The sequence below is a fragment of the Thalassophryne amazonica genome, chromosome 17, assembly GCF_902500255.1.
Source record: "Thalassophryne amazonica chromosome 17, fThaAma1.1, whole genome shotgun sequence".
Classification (NCBI taxonomy): Eukaryota; Metazoa; Chordata; class Actinopteri; order Batrachoidiformes; family Batrachoididae; genus Thalassophryne; species Thalassophryne amazonica.
The window spans coordinates 25520947-25540883 of NC_047119.1; the positions used below are offsets into that span (position 1 = coordinate 25520947).

Sequence of the window (19937 nt, forward strand, 5' to 3'; positions counted from 1 at the left end):
TCGAAAGGAGTCAGTTGAGGTGGCTCGGGCATCTTTTCCGGATGCCCCCTGGACGCCTCGCTGGAGAGGTGTTCCGGGCACGTCCCACTGGGAGGAGGTCCCGGGGAAGACCCAGGACACGCTGGAGGGACTACATCTCTCGGCTGGCTTGGGAACGCCTTGGGGTTCCCCCGGAGGAGCTGGGGGAGGTGTGTGTGGATCGGGAGGTCTGGGCGGCTTTGCTTGAGCTGCTGCCCCCGCGACCCGATTCCGGATAAAGCGGAAGAAAATGGATGGATGGATGGATGGATGGATGGATGAATCATTAGGAATAACCTGTTTACATGCTAAAGCAGACAGAGTTACTACTGTATACATGGTCATTGGTATCATTTGGAATATCCCCATCTAAACAGTGACGCATGTCTTCCACCGGTGCTTGATTTAGTCTGGCGTTCGTGCAAATCCTGCTTCGTGTAACTTTTCAGCCACCTTCTTGTAAATGTGGCTATCTCGGTACTTTCTACCGTCAATAAAAGACATTATATTCATGTCTTTCACAATACTAATGAAGTACAGTGGTCCCTCGTTTATCGCGGGAGTTCCGTTCTAAAAATAACCCGCAATAGGCGAAATCCGCGAAGTAGTCAGCGTTAGTTTTTACAATGATTATAGATGTTTTAAGGCTATAAAACCTCTCACTACACACTTTATACACTTTTCTCAAACAGGCATTAACATTATCTCACTTTTCTCTCCTGTGTAAACACTCTCTTTTTTCTTCTGGGCGAGAAGATTATAAACCGACATGCGCAGAACACAGTGTGCGTGCTCTCCCTTCGCTCACTGCCTCTGGGGCGGATGCCGAACCCGCAAAGAATCCAAGTCATGGCCACGGAGCTCTACGGCTGTGATATACCAAGACCCTGTGGCGCTGTGGATTTTTCCGCAAATGCCGGAGCGCTCCGCATCAAACAGCGAGCATAGTCTCTGGACCTGTTGCCAGAGTTGGCGCAGCTCCGCACAGCAGAGAGGGGGGCGGTGTGAGTAACCCGCTGCGGCGCTTACCGAGCCTGCAGACTCAGTAAGCGCATCTGAGGCAGTCAGAGCAAATGCAGTGATGCCGACTGGTGCCATGACCCGCCCGCCTGATAAGGACGCAGAGCACAATGCGCTGTTTATCTCTACTTCTGGGGTGTCCGGTGGGTTGCGCACGCTGCATACAAGTAGTTGCCGTACTCAAAAGACCAAGATTCCTTGTGGATAGGACATGCGCAGAACACAAAATAATGTTCCTTTCTATGGGGATATCCCGATGCGCGTTTATATGACCTGATATTCGGGTTAGAAAAGGAGTAACCCAGGGGTCTTATTCAGGTTTTTAAAAAGCGGAATATGAGCATATTCGGGTTTTTGCGGGTGTTTACATGGCCGTGCGTAACCGGGTTATTGCTAATATTCCGGTTATGAAAGGGTTATGAAAGGGTTATTGGCTGCATGTAAACGTAGTCAGTCTTAATAAGCAACCTTTCATTTTATACAAAGTCATTTCAGTTGTATCCAAGGATCCTCAGAAGAGGCCAAAGATCAAAGTTATCCATTTGTTGCTTTAGGTCACTGGTTTGCATCCAAGTCTCACAACACAGGACGCACCAGGAACCTAAGGACTTTCATTCTCCTGCAAAGATATCAGGATCGGCAATATCATTCGGCATCAGCATCCATAATGATGCGCTGACGTCTCTTCGTTAACGAGGACAGGATTCATGCGTCTTTTTTCTTTGTACTTCCAGCTGCTGTCAGTTTACTCAGCTGTGCTGATTTAAGGAAGCAACCTACTGCTGACTAACTTAAACAGCATCAGAATTTAGCAGCTAAATGTTGCATTGTAGTTTTTGTATCACTGTCATGCTTTTTCAGGATTATGTTCAGGATTTTGGTACAGGACTTTGTCTGATACCATTGAAAAAACAAGAAAGCTTAAAAAAACTGTAATGGCAAGGTGATCACACCGATTGATCATTATTGACTATGTGCCCGAGTCAAATACTGTTGTTAATATTTGTTTTGCTCACGATGATGTGTATTACTCACTTTTTTTATTAGTCAAAAAATGTACTCAAACCCACAAAGAACCAATTAGATTAAGATTCTTAAGCATGAATAATAAAATAAGAGTTGTTTCGAATATTTTGAATGGCAAGTGATCATTTATGGCTGATATTCACTGTTGCCACAGTAACTTTGAAAAGTTACTTTATTACACTCAACAAAAATATAAACGCAACACTTTTGGTTTTGCTCCCATTTTGTATGAGATGAACTCAAAGAACTAAAACTTTTTCCACATACACAATATCACCATTTCCCTCAAATATTGTTACAAACCAGACTAAATCTGTGATAGTGAGCACTTCTCCTTTGCTGAGATAATCCATCCCACCTCACAGGTGTGCCATACCAAGATGCTGATTAGACACCATGATTAGTGCACAGGTGTGCCTTAGACTGTCCACAATAAAAGGCCACTCTGAAAGGTGCAGTTTTATCACACAGCACAATGCCACAGATGTCGCAAGATTTGAGGGAGCGTGCAATTGGCATGCTGACAGCAGGAATGTCAACCAGAGCTGTTGCTCGTGTATTGAATGTTCATTTCTCTACCATAAGCCGTCTCCAAAGGCGTTTCAGAGAATTTGGCAGTACATCCAACCAGCCTCACAACCGCAGACCACGTGTAACCACACCAGCCCAGGACCTCCACATCCAGCATGTTCACCTCCAAGATCGTCTGAGACCAGCCACTCGGACAGCTGCTGAAACAATCGGTTTGCATAACCAAAGAATTTCTGCACAAACTGTCAGAAACCATCTCAGGGAAGCTCATCTGCATGCTCGTCGTCCTCATCGGGGTCTCGACCTGACTCCAGTTCATCGTTGCAACTTCGCACAGCCATTGAAGAGGAGTGGATCAACATTCCACAGGCCACAATTGACAACCTGATCAACTCTATGCGAAGGAGATGTGTTGCACTGCATGAGGCAAATGGTGGTCACACCAGATACTGACTGGTATCCCCCCCCCCCCCCCCCCCCCCCCCCCCATGAAACAAAACTGCACCTTTCAGAGTGGCCTTTTATTGTGGACAGTCTAAGGCACACCTGTGCACTAATCATGGTGTCTAATCAGCATCTTGATATGGCACACCTGTGAGGTGGGATGGATTATCTCAGCAAAGGAGAAGTGCTCACTATCACAGATTTAGACTGGTTTGTGAACAGTATTTGAGGGAAATGGTGATATTGTGTATGTGGAAAAAGTTTTAGATCTTTGAGTTCATCTCATACAAAATGGGAGCAAAACCAAAAGTGTTGCGTTTATATTTTTGTTGAGTATAATTACTTTAAACACTTACATTTTAAAGTTACTTTATACAGTTACTTCATTGCTTCATTCATTTTGAATGTAACAAATAAATAAATAGTAATCTAACTTGGTTACTTTAAAGATTGAGTACTCAGAAAAGTAACTATTAGTTACTTTGCTGATTAGTTACTTTGCTGATTACTCAATCTTAAAAGTAACCAAGTTAGATTACTAGTTACCTTATTAGTTACATTACTTAGAGTTACAAGTTGTCAGCAGCTGCTAATAAAGTAACTGCATAAAGCTGCGAATGAAGTGTAAAAAAGTATATGTGTAAAGTAACTAATAAAGTAACTTTTCAAAGTAACTGTGGCACACTGTGAAACATAACATTCCATTTTAATACAATAATTAAGTTAATGTAACTCATACTTTGAAAAAACCTATAGTCACTCATTTCCATTAATTAAACTAACTCAAAAATGAATTGTTGTCATAACAACTCAGTTCCTTTAAGTGCATTTAAAGTTTGGGGGCATTTAAGTGTTGGTGATGTATTTCCATTGCATTCCATTCACTCATTTTAATTGAGTTTATGTAAGGGAAGGTGTCGCTGTGCATATGTATTTAGTAAAGCTCACTTCCAACAGCTTAAAAGAATTCTCTAGTCACAAGGCCAGAGTCCTGGGTTTTAGCCTTCTGGTTAGAGAGTCCGACTTCCATGCCGGAGATCGTGAGTTCACGTCACGAGGGGAGCGAATGGGCGGAGTCATAACAACACAACGCAGAGTCAACAAGTAAACCAAAGAATGCATAAAAAAAAAAAGATCCAAAATGTAATGCAATTTTTTTAGGCGGAAATTTATTTGTCACTTTTTATTGAAAAACATAAACTAGATTTGCACAAGTTTAATTAACTATAAATTGTTACGTTACTAAAACGTTAACAATTAAATTTTTTTAAATTAATTTATTTAAGTTGGCAAACTCAAATGGTTTAAGGCAATCGGTTTCCTCAAATGGTTTGAGTTTTACACTGCAACACTAAATATTTGAGGCTAAGGAAATTATTTCTGTTCACATTCACAGGCAAGGTCAAAATATAGACTCACTATTTATATATGGGGGATATTTAGAATGGCTTGTGAGGATAAAAATGCACCAGTGGTTGTTGTTAAATACTAATATGAAGTCATATAGGAGGGACAATTGAGAAGTTTTGAGCCTGACCCAGAAAAAGCATGGCATGATTCTCCATCTTTTCCATTCTGAGAAACCATTTCTCAACATTGCACCCAGTGAGTCAAAATCTCACACATTCTCGACAAATGTTGGTTTCTCAGAGAATGCAAAAACACACCCTACATTTTCTGAGCCAGGCTCAAAACTTTTCAATTGCCCCTTGTGTGCACCTTTCCATTGGTCACATCATCTTTGATCTTAGATCCAAACTGTTGAACTAAAAAGGTTTGGATCCATTATGGATTGCACATGGTGTGAAGGTTGCATGTTAGTCAAGCAGTTTTTAGACAGAATCAATCAACTCTTCAAATACAAAAACTTGTGTGAAACATTAGTCTTTCAAAAGGCTGACTGGGAAAAAGTTGTGTGGATAAGTGCTTGACCACTCTCACATCAGTCCAAGGAAAGTGAAGCTGAACAGTAAGAACTATTTCTGGAAGGATATATGTAGATTCAAATTCCAAATAATACTTACAGGTTTTTTGTTTCTTTGGGATTCTGGTTTAAGCTCAAACTGTACATCAATCTATCCATTTTCTAAACCTACTTATTCCACTTAAGGGTTAAAGGGAAGGGGCGGGGTGGGGGGTGCAGTTGCTGGATCTTATCCCAGCAGTCATTGGGCAAGAGGCAGGGTACACCTTGGATACTGCCAACAGTCTGTCACAGGGCCGACATATATAGACAGACAAACACATTCACACTCTCACTCACAGCTACGGTCAATTTAGAGTCACCAAATCACCAAACCTGCAGGAAGCCAGACCACCTGGAGGGAATCCACACAAACACAGGGAGAACATGCAAACACCACACAGAAAGAACCAGCTCGGAAGGAAACCCGGCACCTTCTTACCTTGAGGAAATAGTGCTAACCACTAAACCACTGCGGTAAACAGCAAAGGTTAGAGGCTGAGGTTAATATATAAATTAATATACAGTTGTATGTAAAAGTTTGGGCACCCCTGATGATTTCCATGATTTTCCTTTTAAATCATTGGTTGTTTGTCTCAGCAATTTCAGTTAAATATGTCATATAGAAGACAAACACAGTGATATTTAAGAAGTGAAATGAAGTTTATAGGATTTACAGAAAGTGTGCAATCATTCTTTAAACAAAATTATGCAGGTACGCACCTGCCTAATTTTGTTTAAAGAACGATTGCACACTTTCTGTAAATTTGAGCACCCCAAAAGAAAAAATACATCAATATTTAGTAGATCCTCCTTTTGCAGAAATAACAGCTTCGCACTTCCTATAGCTTCCAATGAGAGTCTGGATTCTGATTGAAGGTATTTTGGACCATTCTTCTTTACAAAACATTTCAGGTTTGTTTCCGAGCATGGACAGCCGGTTTAAAATCACACCACAGATTTTCAGTAATATTCAGGGCTGGGGACTGAGATGGCCATTCCAGAATGTTGTGCTTATTCCTCTGCATGAATGCCTTAGTAGATTTTGAGCAGTGTTTAGGGTTGTTGTCTTGTTGAAAGATCCAGCCCCGGTGCAACTTCAAGTTTGTCACTCCATTATTATTATCCAGATACTTGAGAACATTGTTCTCAGATTCTTGAGAACAATGTTCTCAAGAATCTGCTGATATTGACTGGAATCCATGTGACTTTCAATTTTAACAAGATTCCCAGTACCTGCACTGGCCACACAGCCCCACAGCATGATGGAACCACCTCCAAATTTTACTGTAGGTACCAAGTGTTTTTCTTGGAATGCTGTGTTCTTTTTCAGCCATGCATACTGCACCCTGTTATGTCCAAATAACTCAATTTTAGTTTCATCAGTCCACAGCACCTCATTCCAAAATGAAGCTGGCTTGTCCAAATATGCTTTAGCATACCTCAAGCGACTATGTTTGTGGCATGTACTCAGAAAAGGCTTTCTCTGTATTACAGCATCATACAGCATCTCTTTGTGCAAAGTGCGCTGTATAGTTTAACGATGCACAAAGACACTATCTGCAACAAGATCATGTTGTAGGTCTTTGGAGTAGGTCTGTGGGTTGACTATGACTGTTCTCACCATCCTTCGCTTCAGCTTATCTGAGATTTTTCTTGGCCTGCCACTTCGGGCCTTAACTGGTGCTGTGCCTGCAGTCTTCCATTTCCTCACTATCTTCCTCACAGTGGAAACTGACAACTGAAATATCTGAGATAGCTTTTTATATCCTTGCCCTAAACCATGAAGTTGTACAATCTTTGAGAGTTATTTAGAGGGTCCCATGTTGAAACTCATTTGAAGAGATGCAAAGAGGGGAAACATTTGCAAATGGCCACCTTAAATACCCTTTCTCATGATTGGATTCACCTGTGTAAGGCTGTCAAGGGTCAATGAGCTTACCAAACCAATTTTGTGTTCCAATAATTAGTGCTAAATGCATTCAAATCAATAAAATGACAAGGGTGCCCAAATTTATGCACCTGCCTAATTTTGTTTAAATAATTATTGCACACTTTCTGTAAATACTAGAAACTTCATTTCACTTCTCAAATATCAGTGTGTTCGTCTGCTATTGATATATTTAACTGAAATTTCTGATCCAGACAACCAATGATTTATAAAGGAAAATGATGGAAATTATCAGGGGTGCCCAAACCTTTGCATACAACTGTATAGGAAAATGGCCAGTTTTGTGGAAATGACTTCAGTTATTTTATTGCGAGTAAACCTGACGATTTATCATTTTATGACATGCCCGATCCCCAACAATGTGGACGTGGCATTGCTGTGCTCTGCGAGCACTTTTGATGTTGTTTCTTGATGTCATTACGAGGTGTCCCGTAATTTATAAGAAAATCAGGTTGTATTTAACAACAATCATCTACAATCATTTTATTAGTGAGCGATCACTGGAAACTGTTTATGTTATCATGCTGTCACGTACTGGCAGTAAACCTACAAAGAGGTCAAGTTTTTTAAATTTGCAAATGATGGTTGTAGTTTGATAACTAAAGAGCTTTTTTTAATGAAAAAGAAAGAGAAAAAAATCATGAAATTTTTTTTGGAACACAAATATTTCATCACTTCTAAAATAATTTTCTTTTGATACAACATATAAAAATCATTACATATTATAACACCCCAACACCACATTATTAAATCACAATTCCAGTTTGCCTAAAATGTTATTGTCGTTCTGTTTGTGTGTTTATTGCAAATGTGCCAATAAGTCACAATTTCAGGGGGAAAAAAAAACTTTGATTTCCCTGCTTTTAAATTCTGACACGATCGCTCCTTTCCTTCAGTTTACAACAAATACAGGTTTGTTATATGCACAAATCACATCCACACATGAAAGTCCTGCATTAGACATTACAAACAAAATGTGCCTTGTTTTGTGAACCTCCCGTCTCTCTGAGGAAGCATTAATTGATTGTGTTGCAGACAGCTTCACAAGAGCCACAGAGAAGGATAACGCCTCCGCAGCATCAGTCCAAAAATGTTGATCATGTGATGTCAAGTTTTTTGTTTACTCACGAATCACGATGTACATGCATGTGCACGGGTCTCCTGAATGCACTAAGCAGACGATGTTGGACTACACTCTGTGTGTGATTACGTGCATGCAATAATGTGTGCTGCCTGTGAAAACAGTAGCAAATCTTTGCCCTTTAACAGCGACTTCAATGTGTGCAAAAGGAGCAGAGACGGCATGAGGGAGGGAGAGGGAGCAGACACTAGGCAATGATGTCATCGTCCCGGCGGAGTAACAACACAAAGTGACTGTTTGAGGTGACGGTGCAGCAAGAGACTGAACGCTATTATATCTGCACTTGTACGGAATGTGAGTGGTGTGTGCATGTGAATGTATGTGTGCATATGTCTGCGTGTGTGCATATATGCGTGCATGTGTCTTTGCACATGTGTGCATGCATGTGTGCAGCCAGCCAGCAGGAGGAGGAGACTGGAGCACCTTCGCTCCTCAGCGCATCCTCTACCTGGATCTTCATGATGTCATCGTCCCCAAAGGCCGTGCAGGTGACATGATGAATGACGGCGAGCAGAACGGAGAAATGATGTGGAATGTTTGTCACTTCTCTGCCATATGTGTGTGTCTGCACATCACAGCATGCTCACACGTGCATCGGCGAGCTCAAGTTCGCACGCAGGTGCTGCTGAAATGCATTTTGACTGCACACGAATGTTTACGCATTAGTGTGTGGCGAGCTCTCCAGCTTGTACATGTGCGTGCGCGTGCGCACAGCTTGTGTATTTGAATGAGTGTGCAGCCCTTGCCTTTGCTTGTTTACCTGGCTTTTGATGATGTCATCGTCTTGGTGGATTTGCAGGACGTACCCGGAGTTGCAGGTGATGGTGCAGCGGTCTCCATTGAAGAACTGGCGGCCGAGACTACTGCACTTGAGCTCTGCATTGCGGATTAAGGGTTCCTGGCAGTCGATGGCTTCACACGAATAATGTACACAACTACGAGGGAGTGTGTGGGGGTGGTTGGTAAAGGGAAGGGGAATGTGGAAGAGATGGAGAGAGGGGGAAAAAATAACACATTTAAAATCTAATCCAACTGTAATTTTGCGTATAAAATAAAATTGCAGACACGCAAACGTGGACGCAGTCCCGTATTTCCTCACAGAGAAAAATGCTAAGTATGAAGTTAACCACATTCATCCATCAATGATGGTCTAACATATCAAATCAGGACACCACCTGGATTTGTTATATGCTGTATTTGCTATATGCACGAAAAGGAGCATGGTGCAGTTTGAGGATATATCATGTGTAGGCTGCAGGAACAGACTTTGGCCATAGCGCTGTGTTGGTAGCCTGATGGAGAAGACATTTAATGCTCTTGGATCACCACATTCTACAGTATTGGGTTTCCTTATGAAAATCAGAGTGAGAGAATGAGGAGAAGAGAGAAGTTAAGGGAAGAACAGAGAGTATGTAAGGAAATACAGGTCTGGAGAAATGATGTCAAACTCACTCCTGTAAGAATGGAATCTCTATTGTGCACTATTGATCAATTTTTACTGCTTTCCTTCTATTTTTTAATGCATTTCCCATTGTTAAAAATGAACTCTTTGCTTACTTGCACTAGTGTGCAAAACTTTGAGACATTATGAAAAGCAGCAAAATACGAGGTCTGTTAGAAAAGTATCCGACCTTTTTATTTTTTCAAAAACCTGATCGATTTGAATCACGTGTGCTTGCATGAGCCAGCCTTGAACCTTCGTGCGCATGCGTGTTTTTTCACGCCTGTCGATTGCGTCATTTGCTTGTAAGCAGCCTTTGTGTGAGGATGGGTGTAGACTCTCGTTTTTTCTTTGCAAGGAAATGGCGGAACGACTGGAGCAGCGCGACTGCATCAAATTTTGCCAAATTTTCAATAGGAAAGCTCCAGAGTGGGTTGATGTTACGCTCTCTGCTGCTCAATTCAATTCAGTTTATTCATTTTATATAGCACCAAATCACAACAGAGTCGCCTCAAGGCGCTTCACACAAAACAATTCAGAAAACAAAATAAAATGAATTAAAAGATTTTTTTAAAAAGCACAGTAAAAGAGTAAAAAAGTAAAAATTATAGTAACGTAATATGCCAATATGCTAGCCATATGAAAGGGAAAATAAGTGCGTCTTAAGTCTGGACTTGAAAGTCTCCACAGAATCTGACTGTTTTATTGATGCAGGGAGATTCCACAGAACAGGGGCACGATAAGAGAAAGCTCTGTGACCCGCAGACTTTTTATTCACCCTAGGAACACAAGTAGTCCTGCATCCTGCAATTTCAAAGCCCGGGCCGGTATGTAGGGTTTAATTAGATCAGCTATGTAGGGAGGTGCCAGTCCGTGAACAATTTTATAGCCTAGTAGCATAACCTTAAAACCCGATCTCACAGAGATGCTCACAGATTAAAGGTACTGTACTGTGTATATATATATATATATATATATATATATATATATATATATATATATATATAAAATACATTTTATTTGTATAGCGATTTTCTAGAAACTCAAAGACGCTTCACAGACACATTAATAAATAACAATACATAGGGTTAAAATGCAAAAAAAACAAAACAAAAAAAACATTAAAACAGGTTAAACATTAAAAGCAGTCTTGAATAAATGGGTCTTGAGGAGTGATTTAAAGGTGGAAAGTTCGGAGCAGTCACGGAGTTGTTGTGGGAGGGAGTTCCAGAGGGTGGGGGCGGCGATGGAGAAGGCTCTGTTACCCCAGGTTCGGAGCTTGGTCCTACAGGGGAGGGACAGGAGGTTAGCGTTGGAGGAACTGAGGAATCGTGATGGAGTGTGGGGCAGGAGCAGGTCAGAGAGGTAAGAAGGTGCCAGGTTGTGGAGGGCTTTGAGGGTGATAAGGAGAACTTTAAACTGTATGTGCTGAGGGATGGGGAGCCAGTGAAGATCTTGGAGGACAGGGGTGATGTGTTGGTGGGACTGGGTTTGTGTGAGGAGTCAAGCATCAGAGTTCTGGATATACTGAAGTTTCTTGAGCATTTTGGATGGTGTACCATAGAGAATACTATTGCAGTAGTCGATTCTGGATGTAATGAATGCGTGGATTAAGGTTTCAGCGGCTGAGAAGTTCAGAGCTGAGCAGAGACGGGCGATATTTTTAAGGTGGAAAAAAGCAGACCGGGTTATTTGTTTAACATGGGATTCAAATGAGAGGGTGGGGTCAAAGAGGATACCAAGGTTTCGGACAAGAGGGGAAGGAGTGAGTGTGGTGCTGTCAAGATTTAGGGTGAAGTTTGAAGCGGATTTTGTGATGTTTTTTGGACCACTGATTATTATGTCTGTTTTGTCACTGTTGAGTTTGAGAAAATTGTGTGACATCCAAGTTTTCATGCCACTGAGACAGGTAGTGAGGGTGGACTGGGTTTTGGGGTTGACAGATGAAGTGGAGATGTAAAGCTGAATGTCGTCGGCATAACAGTGGAAGCGGAGACCAAAACAACAAATGATGTTGCCAAGTGGGAGGATGTACAGAATAAATAAGAGAGGACCAAGCACCGAACCTTGGGGGACACCTTGTGACAGGGGGGCAGTGGAGGAGGAGCAGTTATTTATGCTGATGAATTGTTGTCGGTTGGTGAGATAAGATTGAATCCATGAGAGAGCAGAGCCGGAGATGTTAAGGGAGGTCTTGAGGCGGGAGAGGAGGATGGAGTGACTAATAGTATCAAACGCAGCTGTGAGGTCCAGGAGGATGAGGATAGAGAGGTGGCCAACATCAGAGGAGAGGAGGAGGTCGTTTGTCACTTTGAGGAGTGCTGTTTCTGTACTGTGTTTTTGACGGAAACCGGATTTGAATGGTTCAAATAGGCTATTTGAGAGTAGATGTGTTTGAAGTTGTGAGGCTATGACACGCTCAAGGATTTTGGACAGAAAAGGAAGGCTGGATATGGGCCGGAAGTTTGCCAGGTTGTCGGAGTCAAGACCAGGTTTTTTGAGAATTGGTGTAATAGCTGCTAACTTGAGAGACGGTGGAACGGAGCCAGTGGTGAGGGAGGAGTTAATTATTGTGGTGATCAAGGGAGCAATGGATGGGAGACAAGCTTTGATGAGAGGGGAGGGGATTGGATCCAGGGAGCACGCTGGGGTTTTCATCCCAGTAATAAGTTTAGTGAGCTGCAGGGGAGTGATGGGGATGAACTGTGAAAGATGCTGAGTGTTATTAGGGGGAGGCGAGTCAGGTGGAGGGGCAGTGTGGGTTGAGGGGAGATTGAGGGAACTGTAGATGGTACTGATTTTAGATTGGTAGAAAGACAGAAAGCTGTTGCATTTTGTTACTGTAAAGGAGGATGTAGTGCTGTCAACAGGCTTAAGGAGTTTGTTGATGGTGGTGAACAAGGATTTGGGTTTTTTTTGAGTCCGAATGAATGACAGTGGAATAGTAGCTGGACCGGGCTGAATTTAAGGCAAGATTGTACTGCTGGATGTGGTCTGTATACATTTGAAGATGGACAGTTAAACCAGATTTTTTGTACAGTCTCTCCAGTTGGCGCTTTCGGGATTTCATTTTATGGAGTTCAGGGGTGAACCAGGGGGCAGTGTGAGTGAAAGAGTCACCATATACACATATGGTGACTCTGACTGACACCCAAAGGAACTTTTTTTTTTTTTTTACAGAAAATAGGAATTTAGGAAATTTTAAAATTAGATTTTCTGTTGGCCAATCCATCCATTTTCTATAACCGCTTACTCCAATTAAGGGTCATGGGGGGCTGGAGTCTATTCCAGCAGTCATAGGGTGTGAGGTGGGGTACACACTGGACAGGACGCCAGTCTATCGCAGGGACACATATGGACAAACAAACATATTCACACCCGCACACATACCTAGTGTCAATTTAAAGTTTTCAATTCCACAAACATGCATGTCTTTGGATGTGGGAGGAAGCTGGAGCACGTGGAGAGACCCATGCAAACACATGGAGAGACATGCAAACTCCACACAGAAAGGCCTCAGACGGGATTCAAACCCGCGATCTTCTTGCTGTGAGGCAACAGTGCTAATCACTAATCAACCGTGCTACCTCTGTTGACCCATCGATTTTATTTTATTAATTTATTTTTGGATGAGGAAAGTGGAAGCAAATGCAAGATGTTTGAACAAAAAACATTTGAGTGTGTGTAACACTTTTGTCTAGTACTGTATGTTGTTTTCTTTCCCTCTCCTCCTTCACACCTCACTGTACCTCCTACAGTAAGATTATCCTCCTTAGGTTCATAAGAGGTGAAAACTCTTAATGCAGTTCAACACTTACTATTAAAAATATTGTTAAGATTCTACGCTGAGCAGGTGAAAAAAAAATCACAAGCACAACACCTCCTTATACATGGAGGCTTTTTGAGGACAGGCAGGAGAGCCTGTGAGCCTTCTCTGTAGACACTTTTGCTTGGAACTAAATCTCTTTGTGGTTTTCTGCTAGTCGCCCTGGAATTTCTGACATAAATTACAATTAACCACCTGGAAAACAATCCTCCCTCCCCTGTGAATGAGAACAGAGGAATGACGAACACAATACAGTATGTAGCACGCTGAAGCGAATAAAATACAACGGTGAAGAACAACAGAGCGCAAAAGTAGAACCATGTGGAGAAAATTTATAACGCGGTGAAATCAGTGAGATTGGAATAAACCTAGAACTGATGTAAGACAGTACAGCTGCAAACAAAACCTGTTAGTAAACCGGCAAGAGTGTAAGAAAAGCAAAAACAGATCAACTGATGACATCGCGCTAATTGTTAAAGTCGACAAAACATACAAAATGCATATAGATTTGCAGGACAAGTACGCAACATAAAACTGAGTCATGTTAATAGCTCCTGTTGTTAACAACTCAGGGAAAAAAGGATGTGGTGTTTTGCAGAGAAATAAGAATTACGGGAAATATGCTGGAGAATAAGAGAGGGAAAAGGAGCAGGAGGCACCGAAAGGGGAGAATTATGGAGGAGGAGGAGGAGGAAGAGATGGCAGGAGTTCGGGGGAACGCAGGATGATGTGAAAGGAAGAAGAGATGATGAAAGCACGGCGTCAAAGAGGGGATGCAGTGCAGGAGAAGAAGGGCGATAGAGTGGGAATATGGGAGGATGGGATGATGGTGGAGAGATCATCGCAACATTCAACATATGGAGTCACGTGTCTGCAGATGTGAGGTTTTCAAGAGCCTCTCAAGCAGAAATGTGAAACACGGTGATAGAAAGTCAGAAAGAAAGAGAGAGAAAGAGAGAACTCAGAGAAAGCAAATGGGCCTGTGTGTGTGTGCGGTAACACACAATTTCCTGGCTGATGCAGATATACAGCAGTTTTAATCTATTTAGCTGCTCTTGGATGTCTGACTGGCACACAACAAAAGCCACAAACAGCTGTATCTCCCGGCACAGATCCCCTGACCGTTCATTCTTTCTGTGTTGCGTTGTTGATCATTTGTTTGTGTGCATCTTCGTGTATGAGGCTGTTTATGGCATTGAAAGGCTTGTTAGATCATCGCGAAAATTGAAAATGTACGTCCGCTCGCATTTGTGTGTGGTCTGATTTCAGGTTGTTTGTGAGTAGTTTTGGCCTGTAAGTATTTGGAGAGTGACAACATTTTTTTGTAATTTTGCCTCTGTGCACCACCACAATGGAACTAAAATGAAAAAGCCGAAACAAACATCGTCATCGACAACGAGATCCAAATCCAACACAAGTGTCCAGGAACTGCCTTCAGGAGGCTTCGCGACTGTGTTCTTAGCAACAGGGATGTTTGACACAAGACCGGAAACTTCATCTTCAAAGCTGTCATCATGCCAACACTGTTGCACAAATATCAGACCTCAACCACTTTCCACCGCCACCTAAAGATTCTTGAGCGATTCCACCAATGCTGCCTGAGGAGTATCCTCCATATTAGGTGGGAAGATGACTGTTCCAACAGCACCATCTTGGATGAAGCCAAGCTCCAGAGAGTCAAGTGCATCATTATCAAGAACCAGTTTTGGTGGGTGGGTCACGACGTTAGGCTGGATGACAGCCGATTTCTCAAGCAGATCTTCTACTCCAAGCTGAGTGAAGGAAATCGGTCCAGAAGAGGGCAGGAGACATGTTAAAAGCACCTCCTGAAGTGCCATCTCAAGAGCTGCTCCATCAATTTGAAGACCTGGGAAGAACAAGGGGGACCCAGCCAACCGGCGAGCAATGATCCACACCAGAGCGAAAGTCTTCAAAAAACATTTCGCATAGATTTAATCTATAGGTGTGTAAGTCATATCGTGTTATTAACACTTTTCTCAGTTAAATATATTTTTCAAAAACACATAATGAATAAGAAAAATGAAACCCCTGGTTCTCAACCTGGGATCTGAGCTTAAAGATCGACCTGACCAGTAACCTTACTTTTCCCAATTCATTTTTGGACCTCACCTCTGGCCTGTGGGGTTGTAGATCTCATTACTCTGGCAACCACTTATCGTGATTGGGTCGAAGGATTGAAAGGAGCGCAGGCCTATGCCAGAGATGGCTACAAGTTGAGAGACAAACGTGATCAGGATAGCTTTTGTGTGGTAGAAGGCCAATGACAGGTCATGGCTCACTGGTATCACCAAAGGGTTGGTTCGGCAGCTCAGGCGCCAGTCACCTACAGAGAGAAAATTTGGAATAAATATGAAAAAAGACAAAACAGATTGTAGGAATATATAAGTCCAGGCCATGGTAAATGGAAACACAATAAAACTAAAAGTCTTTCTAGCAAAAATATGTGTGATTACTGCTAAATATATTCAGCAAAAAAATAAATGCAACAATTACATTTTTCATAAATAAAAGATCAAATAGGACTTCTATGCACCCAAAGGGCTTATTTCCTTTGAATTTTGCTCTCAAATTTAGTAAAATCTGTGGGAGTGAACACTTCACCTTTGCCAAGACAATCAATCCACCTGGCAGCTGTATTCAGTGACTTGGAAGTGCTCATGAAACCCTCTCTTGACTTGGCTGTAAAAGTGATTATTTAATTGTGTTATACACTTTATTCTGGAGTGCCACAGGGTTCTATTCTTGGGCCTATTCTATTTTTATTGTACATGTTACCGTTGGGGTCAATTATAGCTGAGCACAACCAGTCCTTTAATTGTTATGCAGATGATCTGCAAAACTAGCATCTGCCTATGAGGACTAATGGAAACGATGCTTTATTATCATTATTAAATTGTATTCATGATGTAAATTAGTGGCTGCCCCAAAATTTCCTTTACCTGAATGATGGTAAAACAGACAGCTTTGTGTTTGGACATTCTGGCATGCCAAAGGCTGCACCTTCAAACTTTGGTGTTCTGTGGCAAATTATTTAAAACCAGCTGTCGAGAATGTGGGAGTGATATTTGACAGGCATTTAAGGTTTGATCAATAGATAAACTCTGTTGTCAAAGCAAGTCTAAAGTCTACGTCTAGCTAAAGCAGAGCTCCTTCTCAGTAGATGTGATCATGAGACAGCCATTTATGCTTTCATCAGCTCCAGACTTAATTATTGTAATGCCCTATATGGTGGTGTTATCCAGTCACACCTCCATCTTCTGCTAAATGCTGCTGCTCGGCTTTTTACGAACACTTCTAGATGTGAGCATATTACTCCTGTACTTTACTCACTCCACTGGCTTTCAGTTTGTGTTAGAATTCATTTTAAGATTTTAATGTTTGTTTTAAACTCTCCACACATACAATAGGACATTATGGGCATCTGGTTAGCTTTACGTAGATGTTTCCGATGTCAAAATACAAACTCTGGGGTGATTGTACTTTTGTGGTAGCTGGCCCCACACTGTGGTACAAGTTACCTCCTAATTTATGCACTATTTCTTACTGGCACTTTTTAAAATCAAAGCTAAAAAATGGATTTTAATAACTATTGGTGATGTGACATGTTTTGTTTTTATGTGCTGTTTTAACTCTAATGTATGTTTGTTTTATTTCTGTGAATTTTTGGGCTTTATTGTAAAGCACTTTGGACACTGTCTGGCTGCTGTAAATGGCTATAGAAATAAATGATTGACTGATTGAATGATTGATTGATTGTGTGATGGCAAATTGTGCATTCCAATGTTTTGGTTTTAATATTTTTAATTAAATTCTGACATGTGAAAATTTATTCTAACTGTTTCTTAAGTTTTAAAATGTTTAGAAAAATGCGGAAGAACAATAGGAAGCAAAACGGGAAGGAGCAATAAATCAAGGCAATGAATTAAAGAATCTCAGCAAAATTAAACTAGATAAATAAGCTAAAATAAGGTAAAGAAAGAAAACTAACCCCTGAAAAGGAAAGCTAGGGGAAAAAAGTTATTAACACATTCAGAAAGCTAAATAAAGTTGGCAAAATAAAGAAAAAACATACTGAAAAAAGAAAGCTAGCATAAAGAGACTCCTGCTAAAAGATTAAAGAAAGCTAACTTGAGAGCTTAGTAAGGAAAGCTATGAAGCTAAATCAAGCTAGCTAATAGATTCTCAAGGTCCGCGCACACGTGACATGGTGAAGTGGCCAATTCTAATGCGGGAACGCGTACTTCCGTGACTGACCGCACAGCGACAGCATGCTCGGGCTGTACGCTGTTCTGTTGAAATCAGCCAGTTTTTGTCTCTAACTTGCTTCTAATGTCCAGATGACAGCTTTCATTGCTTCGAACAGTGAGATTTATACACTAACATGACCTGAAATGAACCATTGTACATTAAACTGACTTATTGAGGAATCTGATCCCTTTGAAAAGTGACCAAATTACATGCATTTGTATTTAGCTCTGCAATGTTTTCACGGAGAAAACCCGCCTTTTGAAGTTAAATGCCCAGATGACCGACCTTAAGAATAGACTAGAAAACATGTAGATGGGAAAAGGAGGCATATAATATGCATTAAATATTTAATTAGTTGGAACAAAGTTTTTTTTATTTGTTTGTTTGTATTAGAAGTTGTTAAAATTAACTGTTAAATGATTAAGAGGCAAATAAAGGTGATTAAGAATTGGCAAAAATAGAAGAGAAGAAATAAAGACCGTCTTAAGGGTTGAATGAGTAATGTAGTGTCACAATGAAGATATTTACTGAAAGTGAGACAGTAAAGATATTAACAGGGGCTTCATTTTTAATTCGCTAATTTATTTACTTCAGTGAGGTTTCCCTGAGCTCAATTCAATTTAATTTCAATTTAATCAACTTATAAAGCACCAAATCACAACAAAAGCCGTCTCAAGGTGCCTCACACAGAACAGTTCAATATAAAATTTTAAATAAATAAAAAAAAAAAAATTCTAATGCATAATAATTAAAACAGAAGTAAAAGAATAAACAGATAAAAAAAAATAAAACTATTCATGAGAAAGAGAATAAAAATAGGTTTTAAGTCTTGACTTAAGAATGTCCACAGACCCTGACTGCCTCACAGTCACAGGAAGACCGTTCCACAGAGCGGGTGCATGATAAGAAAAAGCTCTTTGACCCGCTGACTTCTTCTTCACCCTGGGAACACAGAGTAGTCCCGCATCCTGCGACCGCAAAGCCCAGGCCCAACACTTAGGATTTCACCAGATCGGCCAGATAAGATGGCGCCTGAGCTCATGTTTCTACTCTACCATATTCAGATGGGTAGTCACAAGCATCACTGAGTAAAACTACTGCTACATTGTTATCCCATCCACCCACTAAACCTGCTGATTCTAAATAGTTCAAGTCTTTGGGCAGGTTGATGATGTAATCAGTGAAATCACCTGTGTCACATGCATAGATAGAAACAATACATGGTCAGACTTTTATTAATTGAAGCCGGGGTTAAACATCCCTGGTTCCCATTAGTAAATGAAGTGAGTATGTATAGTGCTCACCAAGACTATGGATGTTCTCCTTGGTGTCCACCAGTTGAACAGTGATGTTACACTGGGTCTGGTCAACAAAACCAGTCCCATCAGCAGCAAGGTGTATAATCGCTGCTGCTGCCACCATGGGATGAGAAAAGTGAGCCTGAGTAAACACACAGAAACACATTATTTGAATATATGTATGTGCATTTAACATAGTATCTGTGAGCCTTTGACACTGTTTTTGCTGATGTGGCCTTGGGTCATACCTTGAGCCAGAAGGTTGGATAAACCCAGGCTGGCTCATGGGGTTCACGGCAGGGGAACCACGCATACTGAGACACTCCATCGAGCAGATCAAAAACCTTGGACTGACATGTCTAAGGAAATATAAGAAAAAGAATAAGAAGAACAAATGAGGTGCTTTTACATGCATCCTTGAGACAGGCAACATCCTTCGAAACAAAACCTATTTCAAAATAGATTTATCACTCTTTTATTTGCATGTTTTAAATCAGCAAAATCTGGAGTGACTGGAGTTTTGAAATACTGAACAAAGTAAAATTTAAGAGAAAAATAAAGAACAAATCTGTCAACAACTGAAGGGCCAAACTCAACAAATTACATAAGCAAAACAAAGTTGCTTTTTAAATAGATCCGGTGAATCAACTTTAATGACTGCCCTCACTGTACACCATTTTAAATTGTACACATACAAATAGCAGTTATTGTTATTGAGTTATCATATTAGATGTTTGGCTTTGGTTAATTATCTAGGAACATGGCTGAATTTGTCCAAGGTGCAAGGTGACAGTCACTTATCCTGGCACTGCCATTAATGTCTCTGGATCCTCAGCCTTTGAAATTAAGAGACACCTGGGAAGAGCTTATCGAATCATGAAGTTGCTGCTTAAATGTATTTGGTGATGCCAGTACACTTCTGTAAGAGAATGAAGGTCCAATTATTTGGATTCTGGTGGTTTCTGTCTGACTTAGACACTAACCAGTGACCTAAGGCAAAGACTGGATG

At 41.1% G+C, this 19937-nt stretch overlaps 1 protein-coding gene and 1 long non-coding RNA gene across 2 annotated transcripts in view; one reads left to right on the forward strand and one right to left on the reverse strand.

Annotated features, from left to right (window-relative positions):
• The window catches only part of pappaa (pregnancy-associated plasma protein A, pappalysin 1a), a 271059-nt gene that overhangs the window by 72923 nt on the left and 178199 nt on the right, over positions 1-19937 (reverse strand). The window contains exons 11-14 of the mRNA XM_034192054.1: positions 19177-19287; positions 18935-19070; positions 15492-15705; positions 8855-9029 (exon numbers count right to left, since the gene is read on the reverse strand). Coding sequence (XP_034047945.1) covers positions 8855-9029; positions 15492-15705; positions 18935-19070; positions 19177-19287 — 636 coding nt within the window. The remainder of the gene's footprint in view (positions 1-8854; positions 9030-15491; positions 15706-18934; positions 19071-19176; positions 19288-19937) is intronic.
• Positions 8271-9000, forward strand: LOC117529305. Its single transcript, XR_004565985.1, has 3 exons — positions 8271-8336; positions 8488-8582; positions 8894-9000. It is a non-coding gene; the product is annotated as an uncharacterized LOC117529305 (long non-coding RNA).